Here is a 23558-nt window from a genome sequence, read left to right on the forward strand (position 1 = left end):
AGCACGTATAGTATATCAGTCAAAGTACTATTGTGAAGTTTTATTTGTATTATTGCTACTGGAAAACATTTGGTATTGATCATTAAAATGTGTACATTCCAATTTATGAATTTTGTATAAAGTATTTAAGAAATATCTGTTGATGTGTCTGGCAAATTTAGTGTGTTTTCCTTTACAAAGAACATGATTCTCATCTCCAGATGTGATAGTATTCATGAATTTTTACGTGTTTTTTTCCTGCTGTTTTTTACCAGTAAAATTTTGTTTGACAATCAGCATTATTTCATATTGCAGCTATGCTATTTGTAAGTGGTAAAATACAAACCATTGCATAAAACTAAAGAATATTAGATGTTCACAAATATCCTTTTCCATTTGGTATTTCGTAAATGTCTGGAGGATACCTTGCCATTTCTCTCCAAGCTGCCGGTGTTGAGCTTGGTAGAACCTTGTTTTATATTAGACACGTGCCCTGAAAAGACCACTGTGCCCTTGAAGGGTCATGAAGATGTCTATCACCACAAGGTAAGACATGCACTCAGTAATAATGACAGTGTCTCTTCAACATTCCTTGGTATCATATGCGTGTGTGTATCCGTGTGTGTGTCCGTGCTTCTGTGGCTGTGCATCCATTTGCCCATTGGCTCATAACGAAGTCCTGGGGACTACAGAGGACCCTTTTGTACTCGTGTCCAGGTTTTGGATTTCACCTGTGGCTCTGAAGCTCTGAGATTCTGTTCAACATCCTCCCCCCATTTTCATAACAATCATCACAATTCCGATGGTATTAACACTTCTAGTCCACATATGAGCAATGTCACGTTCTAAAGGGTAACACTCATAGACTTTAATCAAAATAACTGTAACGTGCAGTATGCCTGTTTTGATATGAATTCATATATAGGAAGTGGAATATAGTGTGTCTGCGCATGCGTCCCCACCTCAGGGTGTGTGTGTGTGACATGCCTGGTATCCTCTGATCTTCCTGGTCATTGCCCCATTGTTTGTTCTGATTGGCCAGTGTCTGTCCCTCACCTCAGTTTTACTGCCGTTCAGCACCTGCCTCTGCTTTGTGTCTCAACATCCAGGTCCAAAGATCGCTGGCTGCAGTGTTTGCTCTAGCTCTGTGCCCTTACCCTGAGGGGGATCCCGTTCTGTTTCCTGTAGCTGCCCATGACTTTGCCTCCCCCACCTCTGAGACTCCACCTGCTCTGCTCCACTCCTGCCTTCTACCTAGGAGTCTCAGGAGCCCCTCTGTCTGGGTCTGCGTCTTGGTGTAAGTGTGTTTGCCCAGACTGAAGCGCAGTTCCGTCTCCTGGATTTACTCTAGTTCAACTGAAAGGGAGGGTGTGTTGAGTGAGAGAAGTGGGTGTCGTTGGAGACATCCTTAGGCCTACTTCCTGCCCGTCTTTGTTGTACCTGTCTGTGTTCTGTTGACGAACCTTGACTTTCCTGAGGGACTCCGATATCATTCTTCTCACTGAGGTATGTGACTGGACATTATTTGCTTTTCTCCAATGATACTGCTGCTAACAATTAAGTGAACCTGTGCCTGGGGTTTGTCTAGAACGGGTCTGTCGACAAGTTCAGAGACTTCAGAGATACAGTATTTGGCTAATAAGGAAAAGCTGATCAGTTAATCAAACTGACATACAGCATCCTAATGAATTTGAACATAATAAAACCACTGGGCACAGACGTCAATTCAACGTTGGTTTAACATAATTTCATTTAAATGACCTGTTGCAGTGACTGTATTACCACCACACCGGCGGTCACAGGTCATGAAAACATTCAAATTCCACATGACCGTTTAGTCACGGTAATTAGGCTTCTCCAAGCTCTGATGCTGCTGATGGTCATTAGTAGCCTACCAAACTTGCTAACTGCCTGGTACTCAGCACTCTATTGTCCCTCTAATCACTCTGACATCAATGCAAATGTATTAGAAAATCTAATCGAACAGTTCATGAGAGCGCATGAGCTCATGTTGTGCAACATCTCAATAGGCTATGCAATTGTGTGAGAAAACAGAGTGATGGCCTCTACTAAAAAGAAGAGTATCAGCTTTCTATTGGCTAGGCCTACTATATTTATTTTTCAACTTTCCTAATGTTAAGCACATTGCTTATATTTAAAACAGGAGTATAGCCTACCTGGCTGGCATGAAAATGAACCACAGGAAAATAGTCCTTCATTCGCTATTTAAGTACATAGATGACATGTATTTTTTCCAGCTGTCCCTGTTTCGATACAGGTGCATGATAATGGTCCATTCTAAATCAAAACAAATTTCACACATGTTATTTAGTATATGTAAAGACAAGATTAAGTCTGATGGGTGACAATATTAGCCTATCACTTGTGAATGATATATTATCATTTGTGAATGATGCCCAGCCCAAGAAACAATGCCTTTTTTGCGACTTTTTCTAATCATAGTCGCACACTGGGGCGGCAGGTAGCCTAGTGGTTAGAGCGTTGGACTAGTAATCAAAAGGTTGCAAGATCGAATCGCTGAGCTGACAAGGTAAAAATCTGTCGTTCTGCCCCTGAACAAGGCAGTTAACCCACTGTTCCTAGGCTGTCATTGAAAATAATAACTGACTTGACTAGTTAAATGAAGATAAAATAAACACCTCAACCATAGGCTTATATGGTTTCATAAGGTTTGTATCACAACTGAAGTGGCCAAATAACTTCTTAAAATGAAGCATAACATGCATAATTGCATTTGCAGTCACTTTTGATAATGGTATTTTACGCTAATGGAACATTCGCACTTATAGCTTACTACTATGTGCACATTTTTGCGCTTATAATGTAAAGAAATAGCCTAATAGTTTAACATTTTAAGCTAAACGTTCTGATCTGCTGTGTCAGCCACATTTTTTTTAATGCTAGTGGTTGTATTCATTTTGGATCTATCGCATCCCACAACTGTCCCAGGCTAGGTTTGGAATATTTATTTCTCTCACAGAATAGAATAGGTCAACCTTTGTACTATGGGAGATAGTAGATTGACAGAGGCTAGTGCTTTTGCTGTTCATAAGGCCTACTCATCTTGTTGGCTGATGAAAAGTAAATGTGAACCGTTCTTCCAATATCTTCAATATGCACCTTGGAATTGGATAAGGAACCACGCAGTTGCATCCCCGATGTGACTGTCTTCACTTGTAGCCTGTAAGAAAAACCCGAACATGTGATGGAGTGCACAGCACCTAGGGAGAAGGGCACAACGGCTACTGGCCAAAAAAAAGGCATGGATTTTTTTAGGGTGCGTTACAGCCACACAAAAGGGATGCAGCCGTGAAATTCTAGGCATTGATCATCAAGTGCTTGTCAAATTGTGAATGAGTGACTGATGTAGTGTGTACAGCCTGCGCAAAAAAACAAAGCAGAGGTCATGCCTTTCAAGCAACTTTTTAAAAATCATCATTAGTCTCATCATGCAGCCTTACAATGTATTAAAAATCAAAACATATAGCCCAACGTTTGTAGAACAACTAAAGTTACATAAAACATATAGAAATTCCTATTTCTTTGTTAAACGCTCAACACAGAATAGCTGCATGTGCGCACACAAATCGTTTGGAGATAATATTCTTTCTATTTTATTTAGCTTTGGTCAATTGTATTTTTCATACTATAAAATAATGCCATGGAATTCTATGCAAATCTTGTCTGCTAAAAGAACTAGTGTAGCCCACAGCCATTTGGCATAACCAGATCAGGACCTAACATTAGGACAACTCAGATTATGCTATTCTGTTCTTCTGAAATAGACAACATTTTCTTCATATCATAGACCTGTCTTTACAATAAGGGATTTATTGTAAAGGTGTAGGCTGTATTACATGGATTTATTAGTCTTTTTAAATGTAGATGTTCCAAAGGTCTGCATCAGTGGCTTGTAGGCTATGTGTGGAAGCCAGGAGATGCTAAATGTGTTTATGTTAATTAACGGTCAATTACCGTGAGACCGACAGTTATTTGCTTGACAATCACTGGCTGATGAAATTTCGTGACCACCACAGCCCTACGTGGAAACAAGTTGATTCAACCAGTGTGTGTGCCCAGTGGGTACTTTGTATCAAAGTGTGTGTGTTCTGGTACAATGCAGGGAGTAAATATTCCCAATGTGAAAGTTTAAACTAAAACAAAAATGAAAGAAATATGGGTGTGGGAAAGCATGGAATTGGGGCTTAGTTTTGTTTTTTGGTGTTGTGGTGGGCGTGAGAGGGTGAGATGACTTTTTGACCTGTGGTTTGGAGTGAATACAGCCGTTTATTTGTGAGTTTCTGCCAAAACAGATGGTCATTGAACTGTACAATTTATTTCATGGTGAAAAACTTGTCAGAGGAAGATACTATAAATATATATATTAATATTATCTTCTTTATAATATCTTCCTTTGACAAGTTTATATATAATAGTTTCTGTACTTCTAAGGCTTTCTATTTACTTGAATGTAAGGTGTGTGGGCTGTGTCTGAGGTTTTTGAGCTGGTGGCGGCCATCACAGAGGACCTAGAAGACTGATAAGAAGACTGATAAGAAGACTGATAAGGAGACTGATAAGAGAACTTTGACTTCAGGCAGGCGAACATAATGTGGGGAATACCAGGTCTAATGTTCAGGGTTATGAGCGATCTCAAGTGTAGTGACTGAGTATGGATTATCAAGTGTATTTTGCTCTGGTACAAATGGTTGATAAGGAGTGGCTCTACTACATCTCAACATGGCATTCACTCTACCAGTGAGCATAGAGGGGAAACTTACGACATAGCAGGTTAATGTACATGAGCTTTTACAAGAGCTTCATCCTTAATATCAGAAACTATACATTTGACTCCTCTTTATGAGGTATATTGGACTTAAAAGAAAATAAAAATAAAGAAAATAATTAATCTTTATTTAACTAGGCAAGTCAGTTAAGAACAAATTCTTACTTACAGTGACACCCTACCGAGGAACAGTGGCCCCGACCGGACAGATTTTTACCTTGTCCGGTCGGGGATTCGATCCAGCAACCTTTTGGTAACTTTTGGTGATCCAGCAACCTTTTGGTGATTCATAGTTTATCTTCATGGACATGGCCTAAAATATTCCCAGATTATGGTTGATATTCATTTAAAAAGCTCCAGCCACAGTAATCCAGAAGAATAAAACCCAAACATAAATTATATTTATGAAATTCGAATGTCTTTTTTTTTTTAAATCAGGCCTACTCCGTGACTAATTTAACCAGTGTCTGTGAAACCTGTTCATAGAAACCAGCGCCTTGTCCATAACTCAACAGATTATCCCTATAAAGCCAATTCGAGCATTTCTGTATAAAGCTCATTAGATCACATCAATGCCATTTTCACCAAATTTTCACTTGAACGTATGATTCTTGGTGTTCATTTAGATATCAGGAAGCTCATGTGCGTAGGGAACAGGCTTGTGTGTCTGTGTGTGCATGCGGATATATGTGGAGGCGGGGCCAGTGATTAAAGAATTCGCACTCTCACCAATAGTGTAAAACTGATAAGTGGTCGTTGCCAAGGATACTACACATAGGCCTACGTTAGTACAACCCTGCAAGGCTTACCATGAACTTATCATAAAATGATTATAGCTGTTCCACACTTGCTGTTCCACACACTGGTTAGAGTGTATAGACCTGCTGTAAACCGTTCTGCTCCCTTCGCTCTGTCATAACGCGGTTACAATATACTGTAGCGGTACCACAAGTATGTAGAAATCATCATTGTCGGGAAGTTTCCCAACCTTGCTTCTCATCATTTTATATAATGGGTTTCACTTTGTGATTCCATTATTATTCAAGCTATTATTCCACATCTGTTTCTTCTACCAGGTGTGATATGGGAGTGATGAGCTGAACATGGGGTCGCTACTGTCACAATTGGGTCTGGAGTGTGGGAGGAAGGAAGTAAAAGGTGAGTTAACTGACCTGCTGTAGTCTAGTCCCAGCTCTGATGTGGAGAGCATCCCCAGAGTTTATTATTTTACTGCCACGCCTGTGATCCGACTATCTGTGTCCCAGCCCTTAAGGGGCTAAAGCCAGCATTTACTTGTGGAAAAGTTGAGCGGTTTATTGCCACACCTGTGATATTTAATTGATGTTGTGTTTCCACCTACAGAGGAAGAAAGACACCTGCGAGCAAATGACAGAGAATTCAACTTGTCTTACGAGTATGCTGTAAGTACTGCGGTCGATTACTCATTCCAAGCCATTGTTTACATTGTGTGTCTGCATGTTATGTTTTCATGTGTATTTGTCACAGTAACACATTCCCCTCTTGCTCCCCATGCAGGACAATGCCATTAAAACCTCCAAATACAATATCTTCACCTTTCTCCCGCTCAATCTGTTTGAGCAGTTCCAAAGACTGGCCAATGCCTACTTCCTCTTCCTCCTCTGTCTCCAGGTAACCTTTACACAGCCTTAATGCAGCCACTCTAAGCCTTATTCTGTCAATGCTATACAGGGCTGAGGCCTGTAGATACAGTGTATTCGGAAAGTACTCAGACCCCTTGACTTTTTCCACATTTTGTTACATTACAGCCTTATTCTAAAATGTATTAAATAAATAAAAAATGTCCTCATTAATCTACACACAATACCCCATAATGACAGAGAGAAAACAGATTTTCGAAATATTTGCAAATTTATTAAAAATAAAAAACAGATACCGTATTTACGTAAGTATTCAGACCTTTTGCTATGAGACTCGAAATTGAGCTCAGGTACATCCTGTTTCCATTGATCATCCTTGATGTTTCTACAACTTGATTGAAGTCCACCTGTGGTAAATTCAATTGATTGGACATGATTTGGAAAGGCACACACCTGTCTATATAAAATCCCACAGTTGACAGTGCATGTCAGAGCAAAAACCAAGCCATGAGGTCGAAGGAATTGTCCGTAGAGTGAGACAGGATTGTGTCGAGGCACAGATCTGGGGAAGGGTACCAAAAAATGCCTGCAGCATTGAAGGTTCCCAAGAACACAGTGGCCTCCATCATTCTTAAATGGAAGAACTTTGGAACCACGAAGACTTTTCCTAGAGCTGGCCGCCCAGCCAAACTGGGCAATCAGGGGAGAAGGGCCTTGGTCAGGGAGGTGACCAAGGACCATATGGTCACTCAGACAGAACTCCAGACTTCCTAGGTGGAGATTGGAGAACCTTCCAGAAGTACAACCATCTCTGCAGCATTCCACCAATCAGGCGTTTATGGTAGAGATGGAAACCACGGAAACCACTCCTCAGTGGCCAGACGGAAACCACTCCTCAGTAAAAGGCACATGACAGCCCGCTTGGAGTTTGCCAAAAGGCACCTAAAGGAACAAGCTGCTCTGGTCTGACGAAACCAAGATTGAACTCTTTGGCCTGAATGCCAAGTGTCATGTCTGGAAGAAACCTGGCACTGTCCCTTCGATGAAGCATGGGGGTGGCAGCATCATGCTGTGGAGATGTTTTTCAGCAGCAGGGACTTGGAGACTAGTCAGGATCAAGAGAAGATGAATGGAGCAAAGTACAGAGAGATCCTTGTTGAACACCTGCTCCAGAGCACTCGGGATCTCAGACTGGGGTTCACCTTCCAACAGGACAACGACCCTAAGCACACAGCCAAGACAACGCAGGAGTGGCTTCGGGACAAGTCTCTGAATATTCTTGAGTGGCCCAGCCAGAGCCCGGATTGAACCGATCAAACATCTCTGGCGCGACCTGAAAATAGCTGTGCAACGACACTCCCCACCAAACCTTGAGAGGATCTACAGAGAAGAATGGGAGAAACTCCCCAAATACGGGTGTACCAAGCTTGTAGCTTCATACCCAAGAAGACTTTTGAAATTGTAAATATACCAAAACGTAGAATCTGAGTGCAAATGTATATTTCTTCATAGTATCCACATAAACTCCCTCATGCCCTGGAGCTGGCATACTATACTATATTGCTGGCATACTATACTATACTATATTGTAGGGAGTAGCAGTACTAAATGGCAGCAGAAAGGTGAGTCCCTGCTGGTGATGTTTTGTCTCTCCTGGTTACTCTCAGCTCATCCCAGAGATCTCATCCCTGTCCTGGTTCACCACCGTAGTCCCCCTGGTCCTGGTGCTCTCCATGACCATGGCTAAGGACGGCAGCGACGACATAGTGAGCTCAACGTCTACTAATTACAGTATTAAGACCAGATACAGAACATGGTCTACATAGACCTGTTTTTTTCTGGTCTCCAGATCCTAATATTCCCTCTCCTTCACCTGTGTAGAACAGACACAGATGTGACAGACAGGTGAACAACCGGAAGGTGGAGGTCCTCATTGATGGAGAGTGAGTCTCTCTTCCCTTTGTCTTAGCTAGTTTCTCAGTGCTTGGAAAGTGCTTGAATGTCACAGATTAGCTCTCAAGAGGTCTGTATATTTGTTGTGTATGCATCAGGTGGTGATTTGTTAGTCAGTGTTAGCGTTCTCAAACACTAGATGTCACTCTAGGCTTGCTTTAGCGCAGCATCATTACGATCTTGCTCTTTTCAGACTAAGGAGTGAAAAGTGGATGGATGTTCAAGTTGGGGACATCATCAAGCTGGAGAATAATCAGTTTGTCACGGTAAGGTTGGAGGTGTCTGCTGAGCGTCAAAGGGCAGATGTACCACAGAAATACAATCAGCCAGTGTAGGTCACCAGTCATTCTACAGAATAGAATATCGGACTAATTTATATTTCAAGTAAGTCATAATTTATGGGGTTTCACATTAACATTCTATAGCTCTCTCTCTCTCGTCTTTATCACTCTCCTCTCCAGGCCGATCTCCTGTTGCTGTCCAGCAGTGAGCCTCTCAACCTCGTCTACATAGAAACAGCTGAACTAGATGGGTGTGTCTCTGTTGCATTCATGTTTGTGTTTACCTTTGACACCAAAGATATTTCACTGCCTTTCTTAATTGTATGAGCTCTTCCTCTTTCTCTGTGTTTCTCATCCTGCCCTCCTCCTCCTTTAGAGAAACTAACTTGAAGGTGAAGCAGGCCCTGACTGTGACAGGGGAACTGGAGGATAGCATAGAGAAACTGGCCAACTTCAACGGTAAGACTGGAAAAACGTTTAGATTATCATGGCTTAAAAGTCTAGATCTTATGAATCAGAATATTCTTATCTGTTGTACAGTCCCTGAACCTCTCTGTCCCTGTGTAGGCGAGGTGCGCTGTGAGCCACCCAACAACCGCCTAGATAAGTTCACTGGCACCCTGACTCTGAAGGGAGAGACGTACTCCCTGGACAACGAGAGGATCCTGCTGAGAGGCTGTACTCTGAGGAACACCCAGTGGTGCTTCGGCCTGGTCGTCTTTGGAGGTGAGTCTCACCGGTCCACATAATGGCAGAGAAATGACCTAAGACTTTCATAAAAAATATCCACAACTGATGATAAATCTATTCCCTCTTCCAGGTCCAGACACCAAGCTGATGCAGAACTGTGGAAAGACTACATTGAAACGGACCAGCATTGATCGCCTCATGAATGTTCTGGTGCTGAGTGTGAGTATGACTATACATACACACACAGTCATCACACACACACTTCTTAACTGTCATGTTTGGTCTTCCAGATCTTTGGTTTCCTGGCGGTTATGTGTTTAATCCTGGCCGTTGGGAATGGAATCTGGGAGTACCAGGAGGGCTCTAAGTTTGCTGCATTCCTACCCAAGCAAGAAGGGGTTAACGCTCCCTTTTCAGCCTTCCTCACCTTCTGGTCCTACGTCATCATCCTCAACACTGTGGTGCCTATATCCCTCTACGTCAGGTCAGTGCAGTTCATATATTATCCAGTCATTCACTGCAATTGCATCTCTGTGTCCAAATGTGTTACTTCTACTGTGCCTTTGATGACAGGACTACATCACCAATGTGAATTGATTGCATTTCTCTCTCCCTCTCTCTCTTTCTCCTGTGTTTTGGGTGCAGTGTGGAGATCATTCGCCTGGGTAACAGTTTCTACATAGACTGGGACAGGAAGATGTACTATCCCAAGAGTGACACGCCTGCCGAGGCCAGGACCACCACGCTCAACGAAGAGCTGGGCCAGATCAAATACATCTTCTCTGACAAGACTGGAACACTCACACAGAACATCATGACCTTCAACAAGTGTTCCATCAACGGGAAGTCCTATGGTGATGCTTGGCGCTGGAATACACACACTTAAATCAAATCTAATTGTATTTGTCACATGCACCGAATAAAACAGGTGTAGACCTTACAGTGAAATGCTTATTTACAAGTTAAAAATACTGTATATATATATATTTATTTATTTATATATATTCATAGTTTTGATGTCGTCACTATTATTCTACAATGTAAAAAATTGTTAAAATAAAGAAAAACCCTTCAATGAGCAGGTATGTCCAAACTTTTGACTGGTACTGTATATATAAACACATGAGAAATAAAACACACAAGAATTAATCTATATACAAGGAGTACCATTGCCATATCAATGTGCAGGGATGGATGGTAATAGAGGTAGATATGTACATGTAGAAAAAGGTCAAGTCTAGCACTATAAGCATGTATCATGTGTTTACACACACGGTAAGGCATACATTAATACACATAGGTGGCAATCATTCACTGTACCATATAACTGACAAAATATGTTTCTGTTCTCCAGGGGAGTTGTTGGACTTTTCTGGACAAAGAGTGGAGATTAATGAGGTGAGAGGAGGAAAAGGGTGTGTTGGGCTTATGGATTTAATGTATGAAAGAAAATCTCTAAGGCCCTTTCTTTGGCAATAAATCCTTACATTCCGTGGCACTAACATGCCTAACCCTCACTCACTCTCTGGTAGAAAACAGAGAAGGTGGACTTCTCTTGGAACAACCTGGCCGACCCAAAGTTCTGTTTCCATGACCACAGCCTTGTGGAGGTGGTGAGGGAGGGCAACCCCGAGGTGCAGGCCTTCTTCCGCCTGCTTGCGTTGTGCCACACCGTCATGCCCGAGGAGAAGAAGGAGGGTGAGAAAGCGACTCCTGCTGGATTCACGTGTTATTGCATTGGTGTGGGTGACTATGGACTGAGGCTTGAGGTAGAAGTTGCACAGTGGTTGGGAGGACAACTTCTACCTAGTCCATAAACTAGACAAGGCGACTAGTAAATATCTTCCGTTATTGTGATCTTCTAGGTGAATTGTACTACCAGGCCCAGTCACCAGACGAGGGAGCTCTGGTCACAGCAGCCAGGAACTTTGGCTTTGTGTTCCGCTCTCGTACGCCAGAGAGCATCACTGTAGTGGAGATGGGAGAGCTGGTCACCTATGAGCTACTGGCTGTACTGGACTTCAACAACGTCCGCAAGAGGATGTCGGTCATCGGTGAGTCCATCCAACACTAACCGTTACACTAGTAGAAAAAGGAGGAAGGGAAGCGCTACTAAGGTACACAATAGTACATTTTGGTAGATAGAAGGTGCTCTTTGGTAAAAGGGGTAAATTGGTCATCAAAAAGAAAGGAGCACCAAGGCACTGTTCATATAATTAATTAAAATGCCTTTATTGGTATGGCATGTTCAATAGAAACATTTTTTTTTTAAACCGACTCGTTTCGGCTGCATGGCCTTCGTCAGGGAGTAAAAAAAAAGAATACAATGTCCTCTTTTGAACAGCTTTTCCAATTAGCCCTAATTAGAAGAGGGGGTGGTTACAAAATTGATTGGACACACCTAGTAAGCAATACTATACACATTAAAAGGTGAAATACTGTAGCTTTATGTTATCATAAAAATACAACTCCAAGCTAGAAGTATCAGAACACTTAGAAAGGTAGTTCTAACCTTAAATATGACTGGGAGAAGTGTCAAGAATAAGAAAGAAATATATTCCATAGTACACTAGAATACAGCAAAACATGAACAACAACAGTCTAAACATAGCTGAGAGCAATTGAGCAAAATGTCCACTAGATGACAGCAAATTGACCTATCACGACCATACAGGAAGGGTGAGAAATCCATATCTTCATTTAAACCAGGGTATTTAGTGGCCTGTAGTTTGTAAATCCCAAAACTTTCCCTTTGGTTTAACTGTTTAGGACGGTCCCCTTTTCTAATAGAGGCCGGAATATGATCAATACCCATAGCTTGTAGGGAGGCAGGGTTGCCTTGGTGTAAGGACTTGTAGTGCCTTGCCATGGGGTAGTCTTCATTGCTTACCCGTATGGCGTACTTGTGTTCCGCTAAGCGGTCTTGAAGGCGTCTCTTTGTCCATCCAATGTAGAACACACTAACCGTTACGCCTTTAGAATTATAGGGGAATATGTTCTGAAACCGTAGCTATTTAGAATTATCTGAGTTAACTAAGTTAACAAAACCTGATTATGTGTTGTGTGGCCCCTAGTCCGCAGTCCGGAGGGCAAGCTGACTCTGTACTGTAAGGGAGCAGACACCATCATCTTTGAGAGACTAAACCCTTCCTGCAGCAAACTAACGGAGGTCACCACCGAACACCTCAATGTGAGTAACTAGCTTCTGTGTGTCCGTGTTTAGAATTCTGTATTTTTTGTGGAGCGTGTGAATATATGTAAAATCTTACACGAGATGAACTATATCCTGTATGTCCAACTCTGTACCTGTGTGTTAGATCCTAACTCTAACTGTTCCATTGACAGGAGTATGCTGGGGATGGTCTGCGTACGCTGGCTCTGGCCTACAAGGACATAGACCCAAAGTATATGGAGGAGTGGAAACTGCGCCACCATGAAGCCAGCACTGCCATGGACGAGAGGGAGGAGAAGTTGGATGCGCTGTATGAGGAGATCGAGAAAGGCCTGCTGGTGGGTACTACAGACAGAAGTATCATTACAATGTCCTACAAGATAATCCACTAGCACAATATCAACTGAATCTTTCATGTTTGTACCGGTATGTGTGTGTAGCTGTTAGGATCCACTGCAGTAGAGGATAAGCTACAGGATGGAGTGCCTCAGACCATTGAGCAGCTCTCCAAAGCCGACATCAAGATCTGGGTGCTCACTGGAGACAAGCAAGGTGGGTTATCTTCCTTAGAATATACTATCAATAAGGCTACAAAACTTTTCTCTGGCACACCTTGATTCTCTTTTCTCTCTGTCGGAACAGAAACGGCAGAGAACATTGGCTACTCCTGCAACATGTTGCGAGAGGAGATGACCGAAGTGTTCATCGTGTCGGCAAACACAGCAAAGGAAGTCAGAAAGGACCTCCAGTGAGTCCACAGACAGACTATTGACAATCACTTTCATAGCTTGACGCACCACAGTAAGGTGACATGTAAAAGTATCTCTCTCTCCCTGACCAGGACCGCAAGGAGGAAGATGAGACCTGATGGACCAGAGGAACCTACTGTCACGAAGAGTAGAAGTGGCCTGTTTTGTCTTCTAAAGACGGAGACGGTGGCGGATGAGCCAGTGGATGGAGAGTACGCTATGGTGATTAACGGACACAGTCTGGTAAGGACAAAGACTCTGGTATACTGGGCTCTAATGGACTTAGCAACAGTCATGTATCTAATGTGTATTATTTGTTGTTCCCCCTAACAGACTGTGTATGACGAGTGGTTCATCACAGGACAAGTTACTGGAAACATAAAACTTATATTCTGATTGACATATGTTGTAATCACTTTTTATAATCTCTGTTCCAATATTTCATGAACAATCCTTCATTAATGTATCTCTGTCCTTCCACTACTCCCTCACCCCTACCTCCCCCTCTCCTCCCTCCCTCCCTCTCCACCCAGGCCTTTGCCCTGGAGAAGGACATGGAGATGGAACTGCTGCGGACAGCGTGTATGTGTCAGACGGTGATCTGCTGCAGGGTGACTCCACTGCAGAAAGCCCAGGTGGTGGAGCTGGTGAAGAAGTACAAGCAGGCTATCACTCTGGCCATCGGCGACGGCGCCAACGACGTCAGCATGATCAAGGGTAGGGCTGCTTGATCAAGGGTCAAGCAGCTCCGATTATGAGCTGCTTGAACACTGTGAAGGTGTTGAAGGATCCTGATTCTTGATGCTAAATGTTTGACTGCTGTTATGATTCCTCTAATCAACTCATACACACACTCATCCTCTCCATCTCTCTCCCACCACCCCTCTCCCTCTCTCTTGCTCTCCCTTCCTCTCTCCCCCCTCTAGCTGCTCATATAGGAGTAGGTATATCAGGTCAGGAGGGAATGCAGGCGGTGCTCTCCAGTGACTTCTCCTTCGCTCAGTTCCGCTACCTGCAGCGCCTCCTGCTGGTGCACGGCCGCTGGTCCTACCTGAGGATGTGCAAGTTCCTGCGCTATTTCTTCTACAAGAATTTCACCTTCACCTTCGTCCACTTCTGGTACGGCTTCTTCTGCGGTTTCTCAGCACAGGTGAGACAGAGACAGAGGTGCATGCACAGAGATGAGCAGAAAAGTCATGCTTTAGTTTGTTTAGAGTATGACATGTTAATTCCTTTATAACTAGTGGCAGAAGTAGTTCCTGACCAGGAAACATACTGGGCTCTGATGGACTAAACAACAGTCATGTATCTAATGTGTATTATTTGTTGTTCCCCCTAACAGACTGTGTATGACGAGTGGTTCATCACCCTGTATAACCTGGTTTACACAGCTCTACCTGTGCTGGCGTTGAGTCTCTTTGACCAGGTAATCATGTCTCTTAGGCTTATGTTAGTATGTCAGTAATGTACGTCAGCCAATTATGTATGCCGATGCAAGTAAGTAGTATGTATGTAATCACATACACTGAGTATACAAACATTAAGAACTCTCTTTCCATGACATAGACTGACCAGGTGAATCCAGGTGAAAGCTATGATCCCTTATTGATGTCACTTGTTAAATCCACTTCAATCAGTGTAGATGAAGGGGAGGAGACTGGTTAAAGAAGACAATTGAGACTGGATTGTGTATGTGTGCTATTCAGAGGGTGAATGGGCAAGACAAAATATAACATTTTTAAAGGGTGTATGGTAGTAGGTGCCAGGCACACCAGTTTGTGTCAAGAACTGCAACACTGCTGGGTTGTTCATTCTGAACAGTTTCCTGTGTGTATCAAGAATGGTCAACCACCCAAAGGACATCCAGCCAACTTCACACAACTGTGGGAAGCACTGGAGTCAACATGGGCCAACATCTCTGTGGAACGCTTTCGACCCTTGTAGAGTCCATACCCTGACGAATTGAGTCTGTCCTGAGGGCAAAGGGAGGGTGGTGCAACTCAATATTAGGAAGATGTTCCTAATGTTTGGTATATTCAGTGTCAGTGGTGGAAAAATTACTAAATTGTCATACTTGAGTAAAAGTAAAGATACCCTAATAGAAAATTACTCAATTGAAAGTCACCTAGTAAAATTCTACTTTAGTAAAAGTCTAAAAGTATTTGGTTTTAAATATACAGTACTTAAGTATCAAAAGTAAATGGAATTGCTCAAATGTACTTAAGTATCAAAAGTAAAAGTATAAACCATTTCAAATTCCTTATATTAAACAAACCAGACGGCACAAATGTAATTTTTTTATTGACGGATAGCCAGGGGCACATTCCACACATAATTTACAAAGCATTTGTGTTTAGTGAGTCTGCCAGATCAGAGGCAGTAGGGATGACCTGCGATGTTCTCTTGTAAGTGTGGGAATTTGACAATTTTCCTGTCAAAATGTAACAAGTACTTTTGGGTATCAAGGAAAATGTATGGAGTAAAATTATATTATTTTCTTCAGGAATGTAGTGAAGTAAAAGTTGGCAAAAATATAAATAGTAAAGTACAGATACACCAAACTACTTAAATAGTACTTTAAAGTATTTTGGCTTAAGTACTTTACACCACTGTTCAGTGTATGTCTCCCTGTATATCTGTGTGTTTAGGATGTAAATGATCGGTGGAGTTTCCAGTACCCCAAGCTCTACGCCCCAGGCCAGCTCAACCAGTACTTCAGTAAGAGGGCCTTTGTCTACACGGTGTTACACAGTGGCTACAGCTCCCTGGTCCTCTTCTTCATTCCCTGGGCAGCCATGTACGACACGGTCCGAGACGACGGCAAAGACATTGTGGACTATCAGTCCTTCGCCCTGCTGGCCCAGACCTGCCTGCTCATCGCCGTCAGTATACAGGTAAGGAGAAGGGAGAAGAAGGGAAATAACATGTGTACTTATGTTATCAAATTTGGGTGTGGTATATTAATGGTATATTAATGTTTCAACTGAGGCTTAAACCATATTTGCAAACATACAGTTGAAGTCGGAAGTTTACATACACTTAGGTTGGAGTCATTAAAACTTGTTCTTCTTGTTAACAAACTATAGTTTTGGCAAGTCAGTTAGGACATCTACTTTGTGCATGACACAAGTCATTTTTCCAATAATTGTTTACAGACAGATTATTTCACTTCTAATTCACTGTATCACAATTCCAGTGGGTCAGAAGTTTACATACACGAAGTTGACTGTGCCTTTAAACAGCTTGGAATATTCCACAAAATTATGTCATAGCTTTAGAAGCTTCTGATAGGCTAATTGACATAATTTGAGTCAATTGGAGGTGTACCTGTGTATGTATTTCAAGGCCTACCTTCAAACTCAGTGCCTCTTTGCATGACATCATGGCAAAATCAAAAGAAATCAGCCAAGACCTCAAAGAAAAGAATGTAGACCTCCACAAGTCTGGTTCATCCTTTGGAGCAATTTCCAAATGCCTGAAGGTACCATGTTCATCTGTACAAACAATAGTACGCAAGTATAAACACCATGGGACCACGCAGTCGTCATACCTCTCTGGAAGGAGACGCGTTCTGTCTCCTAGAGATGAACGTACTTTGGTGTGAGTAGTGCAAATAAATCCCGGAACAACAGCAAAGGACCTTGTGAAGATGCTGGAGGAAACGGGTACAAAAGTATCTATATCGACAGTAAAACAACTCCTATATCGACATAACCTGAAAGGCCGCTCAGCAAGGAAGAAGCCACTGCTCCAAAACCGCCATAAAAAAGCCAGACTACAGTTTGCAACTGCACATGGGGACACAGATCGTACTTTTTGGAGAATTGTCCTCTGGTCTGATGAAACAAAAATAGAACTGTTTGGCCATGATGACCATCATTATGTGGAGGAAAAAGGGGGAGGCTTGCAAGCCGAAGAACACCATCCCAACCGTGAAGCACGGGGGTGGCAGCATCATGTTGTGGGGGTGCATTACTGCAGGAGGGACTGGTGCACTTCACAAAATAGATAGCAACATGAGGGAGGAAAATTATGTTGATATATTGAAGCGGCATCTCAAGACATCAGTCAAGAAGTTAAAGCTTGGTCGCAAAGGGGTCGTCCAAATGGACAATGACCCCAAGCATACTTCCAAAGTTCTGGCAAAATGGCTTAAGGACAGCAAAGTCAAAGTATTGGAGTGGCCATCACAAAGCCCTGACCTCAATCCTATAGAAGAAATTTAGGCAGAACTGAAAAAGCGTGTGCGAGCAAGGAGGCCTACAAACCTGACTCAACCAACTTATTGTGGGAAGCTTGTGGAAGTATTTTAAGAATGTGATGTCCAGAAATCAATTTTACTGTCCTAATCTTTTGTGTTGACATCTCGGTTTTCTTTGAAGTCGGAAACATTTGACCCAAGTTAAACAATTTAAAGGCAATGCTACCAAATACTAATTGAGTGTATCTAAACTTCTGACCCACTGGGAATGTGATGAAAGAAATTAAAGCTGAAATAAATCATTCTCACTTCTATTATTCTGACATTTCACTTTCTTAAAATAAAGTGGTGATCCTAAAGGATTAAATGTCAGGAATGTGAAAAACTGATTTTAAATGTATTTGGCTAAGGTGTATGTAAACTTCCGACTTCTACTGTACATACATACACATACACACTCTGGACTAATGTAAAAGGCATCTCTCTAAAAACACACACACAGTAACAGAGTCTGAGGTAGCTGCATGTGTCTTTGTTTAAGCTGGGTCTGGACACCCACTATTGGACGTCAGTGAACCAGTTCTTCCTGTGGGGCAGTCTGTGTGTGTACTTTGCTGTCATATTCACCATGTACAGCAATGGCATGTTTCTCATCTTCACCTCCTCCTTCCCCTTCATTGGTGAGTAGTACCACTCAGCACCCATCCATCCACCTCCTCTCCCTTCATCATTCATGTCTTTCTATCTGAACGTTTGGTCAGTGACACTATCTGCAACTGTTTGTTACAGTATCTGTGACTATGTAGGTGAGTATCTGTCACAGCAATCATCATCTGAATACATGTTGTGATGCTATACTCTATGTAACAGGCACAGCCAGGAACTCCCTGAACCAGCCCAATGTGTGGCTGACTATGCTACTCACCTCCATCCTCTGTGTGCTTCCTGTGGTGGCATATCGCTTCCTCCGCATCCTGCTGTGGCCCACTATCAACGACAAGGTCAGATGTCAATGGTTAACTCCTTTGTAATTGGCATTGAAGATTCACAAATTATTTCTTCTCCCTCACTCTCTCTCATTCCTCCTCCTCCTTCTAGGTGAGGTACAAGGTGAGACAGGACAAGGTGTTGCCCCCTGCCCCTCGCCGTGTCCAAGCCCGCCGCGCCAGTACCCGCCGGTCAGGCTATGCCTTCTCCCACGCCCAGGGCTACGGTGACCTGGTGACCTCAGGCAGGTTCCTGCGGTGGACCCCGAAGAGCCGGCCAGCCCTTTTCTCCCAGACAGACTCCCCATTGGCCCAGACCCAGCCTCAGTTCTACCGCACCATCAATGAGGGGGGGGAGCCACCACTGCGTCCCTAGGAGTGATGACCTAACAGAGCACACAGTGTTCAGGCCGTTCAGTCTGAAAATCCTCAATCTATTCCTAAAAGAAATATCAAATGTCAATCAGCCATGTTTCTGTGAAACAATTCCACTGATGCGAGGATGTGTAACATTCTTCATCTGGATGAAAAGTACAAGGACAACCCCAAGCCTAAATTCAGCATTTAGTGCCAGGCTTAGTTTCAAGATGTATGTATGTGGAAGTACTGTACTTGTAACTGTAAAAAAAAAAATTGGGTGATACAGCAACAAAATCATGCTGTGCATAAGTCCAAAATGATCATTATGGTACAATGGTCATAGTGGCGGTTGGTGCCGTTTATGATTAGGGAGGACGATTAGTTTTTTTATGGCCTTATTTCTATTACAGCATAATATTGGATGACTGTCATTCATATTCCATTCACCCAGCTCAATGTAACATCTATAGGTTTAGGCTGCTACATGATACTCTAATTTTCCCTATACCCATCACGAGGCTGCTACAACCTAGCCTAGGTGCACAGGTCAAAATACAAATTGGAGTAATCAAGGTGACAGACAGTGCCTGCATCTAGCTGATCTAGGGTGTAATCATTAGTTCAAACCGCTGCAAACGAGAATTTCTATTGGACAAATTCAGGTAGGTTTATTCCCGTTTCGTTCCGTTTGCTTCTGTTTAAGATACATTTTTCACCTGAATCGACAGAATTAATAGACCCCTGATCACCCGCACACACAGCTCACTTTCATAGCAGCCACATACAAACAGCATCATCACTTTGCTCGTTGTATAAATCTTTCTCGCTTCTATGCGCTCTCCTCCTCTCACCTTTTCCCTTCGCTTGTGGACTTCAGTGCACAACACTGTTGTCTGTGACCAGTTTTTAAAAAACTTTCCAAGCCAAAGCTTAATACCATAACCGCTAACCGCTTCACACAGCCTACATCGTTGTCACCATATTAGCTTACATCATAGTCAACATAGCTACTAGAAATAACGCGTTAGTAAACCCACTACACTCACACAGTACAGTGTACAGCAAGCAGTTTAGCAGTTACACCGGTGGGCCCCGGTGACAATAAAAAATAAAAATAAAAAACGAAAGCTTACCTAGACTTGGAAGAGTTTCAGTGTTGGATAGCCTTAGCCAGCTACCTATCATAAGTAACATTCCTCTCTGTTTGAGCCAGGTGTTTAAGTAGGCTAAATTAAATAGCTGCATTATCTAGCTGTGAAAGTATACAAAATATAGCTCTCTCTGCTGCTTCTCCTTATTTTTTAAAGAAATTCTTTTTTTCAAAACTGTTCAACTATTGTCTTTCTCTTTGAGTCAACTACTCATCCACATTTTATGCACTACAGGGCTAGCTAGCTGTAGCTTATGTTTTCACTACTTGATTCATTCTCTGATCCTTTGATTGGGTGGGCAACATGTCAGTTCATGCTGCAAGAGCTCTGATTGGTTGGAGGACGTCCTCCGTAAGCCATTATAATTACTGTGCACGTCTATGGTAGGGGGTGAGAACCATGAGCCTCCTAGGTTTTGTATTGAAGTCATTGTACACAGACGAGGATGGAAAATAGCTGTCCTCCGGTTACAACATGGTGCTACCCCAGAGTGTGTTGTTGAGGCTACTGTAGACCCTCATTGCAAAACAGTGCATTTTAATTTAGTGACGTGAATATATTTAATATAGTTTTATCTAAAAAAAAGGATAACTTTTTTAATGTTTCACAATTTTTTTTATTAAAGGAAATTCACTGAGTAGGATGGTCCTCCCCTGTTTTATTATAGCTTTATCAATGAATTGTAGTTCTTGAGTTATTACTGTGTTATTATACAATTTAGTGAGACTAAAAGGGCCTTAAATAACATAATTTGAAACTTTTATACAAACTTTCTTTACATATTGTTCCACCTACATTGTAGTGAACTGTCTGTACTCAGGGTGTTGCATTGAGTTATGATATATTATTATTTGAGTGCATTTTGTCAGTCATAGCCTGTTATGACTTTACCTGATTTATGTTAGTATACCTTAGTAGACATATTTGTAATATTTGTTGGACCTACATAAAGATGTTATATTTTTTTCTGGGAATAATATTGTATGAAAATATAAACATTTTCTCAAATCATTGAAACACTAATCATAGACTCTCTAATGTGATTTTAATTATGTACCCTACTTTTTGAGCATTGTACTGCCATAATAAATGTTTGATATTTTTGTATTCCTTTTGTTGTTTTTATTGTTTGTAATCGTTGGTCATTTTTTATAAGTAAATGGCCTACATTTCTATTCGCTATTGTTGGAAACGGCTTGAGTGACAAGTCCTGCGCTCTGCGCATTGGCTAGAGACGTTGTGACGCAAATATACCGCTGACCTGGTCTGGCCTCTGTTTCACCGGCACTGGAAGCGCGACGCACGGACAGTTGGAAAGAAGGAACCGACCTGCATCAGTTGGTACTATTGGCAGTCGCAATTTACAACATAATAACCGATCGAAACCTTAAAACTACCCGCAACACCAACCGTATGTATGTTTAATGTTGTTTGTTTTACGTAATTTAATACATCAGTGTTCGAGTGGCGCATGTCTTATTAATCATTCACCTGCATTATGTTGAAGATTTTGAAGGAAAAATACATCGTTAGGCCTACTCTTCTCAATTATATAATATGAATATTATGCATCCATTGTAACTTTAAATTGTAAAATTGGGAGAGGATTACAGTGCAAGTTTTGACCCTGTTAGAAAGAAATGTAGGTTAGGAGATGCCTGCATAGTCTATTCCATGATGCTCAGATGAATTGTGTGTTTGTTTAGAATTTTGTTTAATGTAAACGTCTTCAGGACATCGTAGTGCTACTGTCAAATGTTGGTCATGTGTGTGTTTTGGTAGCCTACTGGCATGATGCGCTGTTTAGAACCTGTGCTGAGACACGTTTTGGGCTCTGCTGTCAGTTTCTTGATTTGACACTCGCTCCATTTCACACGCCCTCCCCATCTTTCATGCAGACCCTATGTCACATTGTAACTCATGTGATGTCTTTCAGGTGTGCTGTGCGACCTAGAATGACAACCTCAAAGGCATTCTGAGACATTGTAACTAACTCACTATTCAGTCTAGTGCACTGGACACACATATACACAGTTTTCCTTCCACTGTTTGTTAACCCTTAACCTTTAAGCAGAGGAGGTGGTGACCAAGGAGACCAAACTCTGTCTGATGTACTATGTTGGGATAAATCTTCTGCTGAAATGACTGAATGTAGTTTGTTTAAAATTACCTTGCCAATTCCGTATTACCCGTGCTTACAACAATAATTTCCACAGAATATAGGCCAAACTGTTCTAATCTGAGCACCATAAGGATGTCTTTTGTACAGCCCTTTAACTGTTCATTACAGGAAAACAAACATTACAGAAACTGAAGAAAAAAAAGATTTTTTTTTTTGATGTCTTGATCTGTGTTCCACTCTACCACAGCCTATGATTAGTAGCCAGGCAAGCAGGGGTGCTGACTGGGACGCGGGGGGCATATCAAATATGCAGTGCAGTGATTAGTCATCTGCAACAACACCCTGTCAGCCTGCATGGCCCACTTTCCACATGAAATTCTCTCCTGGTATTTAACTTAATGATCTTATTTAAAGATGAGAGGCTCCAAGGAAATGTCAGTGCATGAATTCCAGTTCTCATGGATACGATGCCTACTGTATGAGATTAGAGAGAAACTTCAACTATTCTATGCCAAATCAGGAACAGCTTGTTGACAAGTGAGGATGTGTATTTCCCTAGTAAACAGATAAAGTGAAACACAGAGACACTTAGGCCTAGTTAAAATATGAGGTTTTTATGAATGTGTCTATAATGGATATTAGTACAGTTGTGGATAGGTTTTCATGGTGGAGATATTTGTTGACATGTTTGTTCGAAAACCTTTTGAGGATAAAGAGGATTTCTTTCAGCCTTTCCCTGGTCCTTGGCACCAGATGTTGCTGAGATTTACAGATTACACCCAGATGGGGTGTGAACGGTAGGCTGTGAAGGATAACACCTCTCATAAACAACACTCTGTACCCCAAAAAATGTAGCAAACAAACATTTTGCATTTAAAATCGCTTTAAATTTATTTATAGTGACTTGACCTCAATACGAAAATAAGCTTCAAAGCTCAAGATGAGACTATTTGGATGATTTAACAGAATTCAGAAAATGACAGGGGTTTTAAATTCTCCAAAAGTGCCAGGAGTAGAGTAGAGCCCAACCTCTCCAAATCTCTTAAAATGACTCTGAGCCTGCTCACTGTAATCCATGACACTGTTGTCATAGAAGGCTGAGGCTCAGAACTGTCTTTACAGGGAGGAAGCGCTAGCTGAGGGTTTAGGGGATGAGAGTTGGGCTCAGAAAACATGTTTGTGTGTGTGAACAGTATGTGATAGTCTGCTGTGTGCTTCCTCCTCCACAGCTGACTGAGTGAATCATGGAGCTCTAGCCCAGAGGCAGAGGATGTAGTAGTAGTGTGACTGACTATAGGCTCCAGAATTATCACGAGGCTTCATAGTATCATAGCCCATTTAATGCTCACCTCCTGTTTCAGGTGTTTTCTTCAGAGAATGGAGACTCTTGCAGTAATAACATCACCTCATGAGCTGAGAGAATGAACAGGACTGCTAGCCTATCAGGGGATACCCTGATCGCGTGTCACTTCCCCCTGGTGCAGCTCC

The 23558-nt window shown here is 42.1% G+C and overlaps 1 protein-coding gene across 2 annotated transcripts; it reads left to right on the forward strand.

Moving 5' to 3' along the window:
• The first annotated feature begins 1105 nt into the window (after positions 1-1105).
• On the forward strand, positions 1106-19281 carry LOC120021295 (phospholipid-transporting ATPase ID-like). Of its 2 annotated transcripts, XM_038964992.1 has the most exons (28): positions 1106-1485; positions 5863-5944; positions 6149-6207; positions 6323-6436; positions 8073-8171; positions 8287-8348; positions 8552-8624; positions 8820-8890; positions 9016-9098; positions 9207-9365; positions 9460-9548; positions 9620-9813; positions 9975-10183; positions 10684-10727; positions 10862-11027; positions 11195-11383; positions 12404-12519; positions 12675-12839; positions 12942-13053; positions 13144-13249; positions 13343-13493; positions 13784-13967; positions 14177-14400; positions 14593-14676; positions 15899-16144; positions 17993-18131; positions 18322-18452; positions 18550-19281. In XM_038964992.1, exons 2-28 carry the CDS (start codon positions 5890-5892, stop codon positions 18811-18813), a joined length of 3588 nt encoding a protein of 1195 aa, XP_038820920.1. In that variant the 5' UTR covers positions 1106-1485; positions 5863-5889; the 3' UTR covers positions 18814-19281. The 2 variants fall into 2 exon arrangements, with proteins under 2 accessions (XP_038820920.1, XP_038820921.1); XM_038964993.1 differs by lacking the exons at positions 1106-1485; positions 5863-5944; positions 6149-6207; positions 8073-8171; positions 8287-8348 and having other exon boundaries at positions 6329-6436.
• The last annotated feature ends 4277 nt before the right edge of the window (positions 19282-23558 follow it).

Source organism: Salvelinus namaycush, chromosome 26 (assembly GCF_016432855.1).
Source record: "Salvelinus namaycush isolate Seneca chromosome 26, SaNama_1.0, whole genome shotgun sequence".
NCBI lineage: Eukaryota > Metazoa > Chordata > Actinopteri > Salmoniformes > Salmonidae > Salvelinus > Salvelinus namaycush.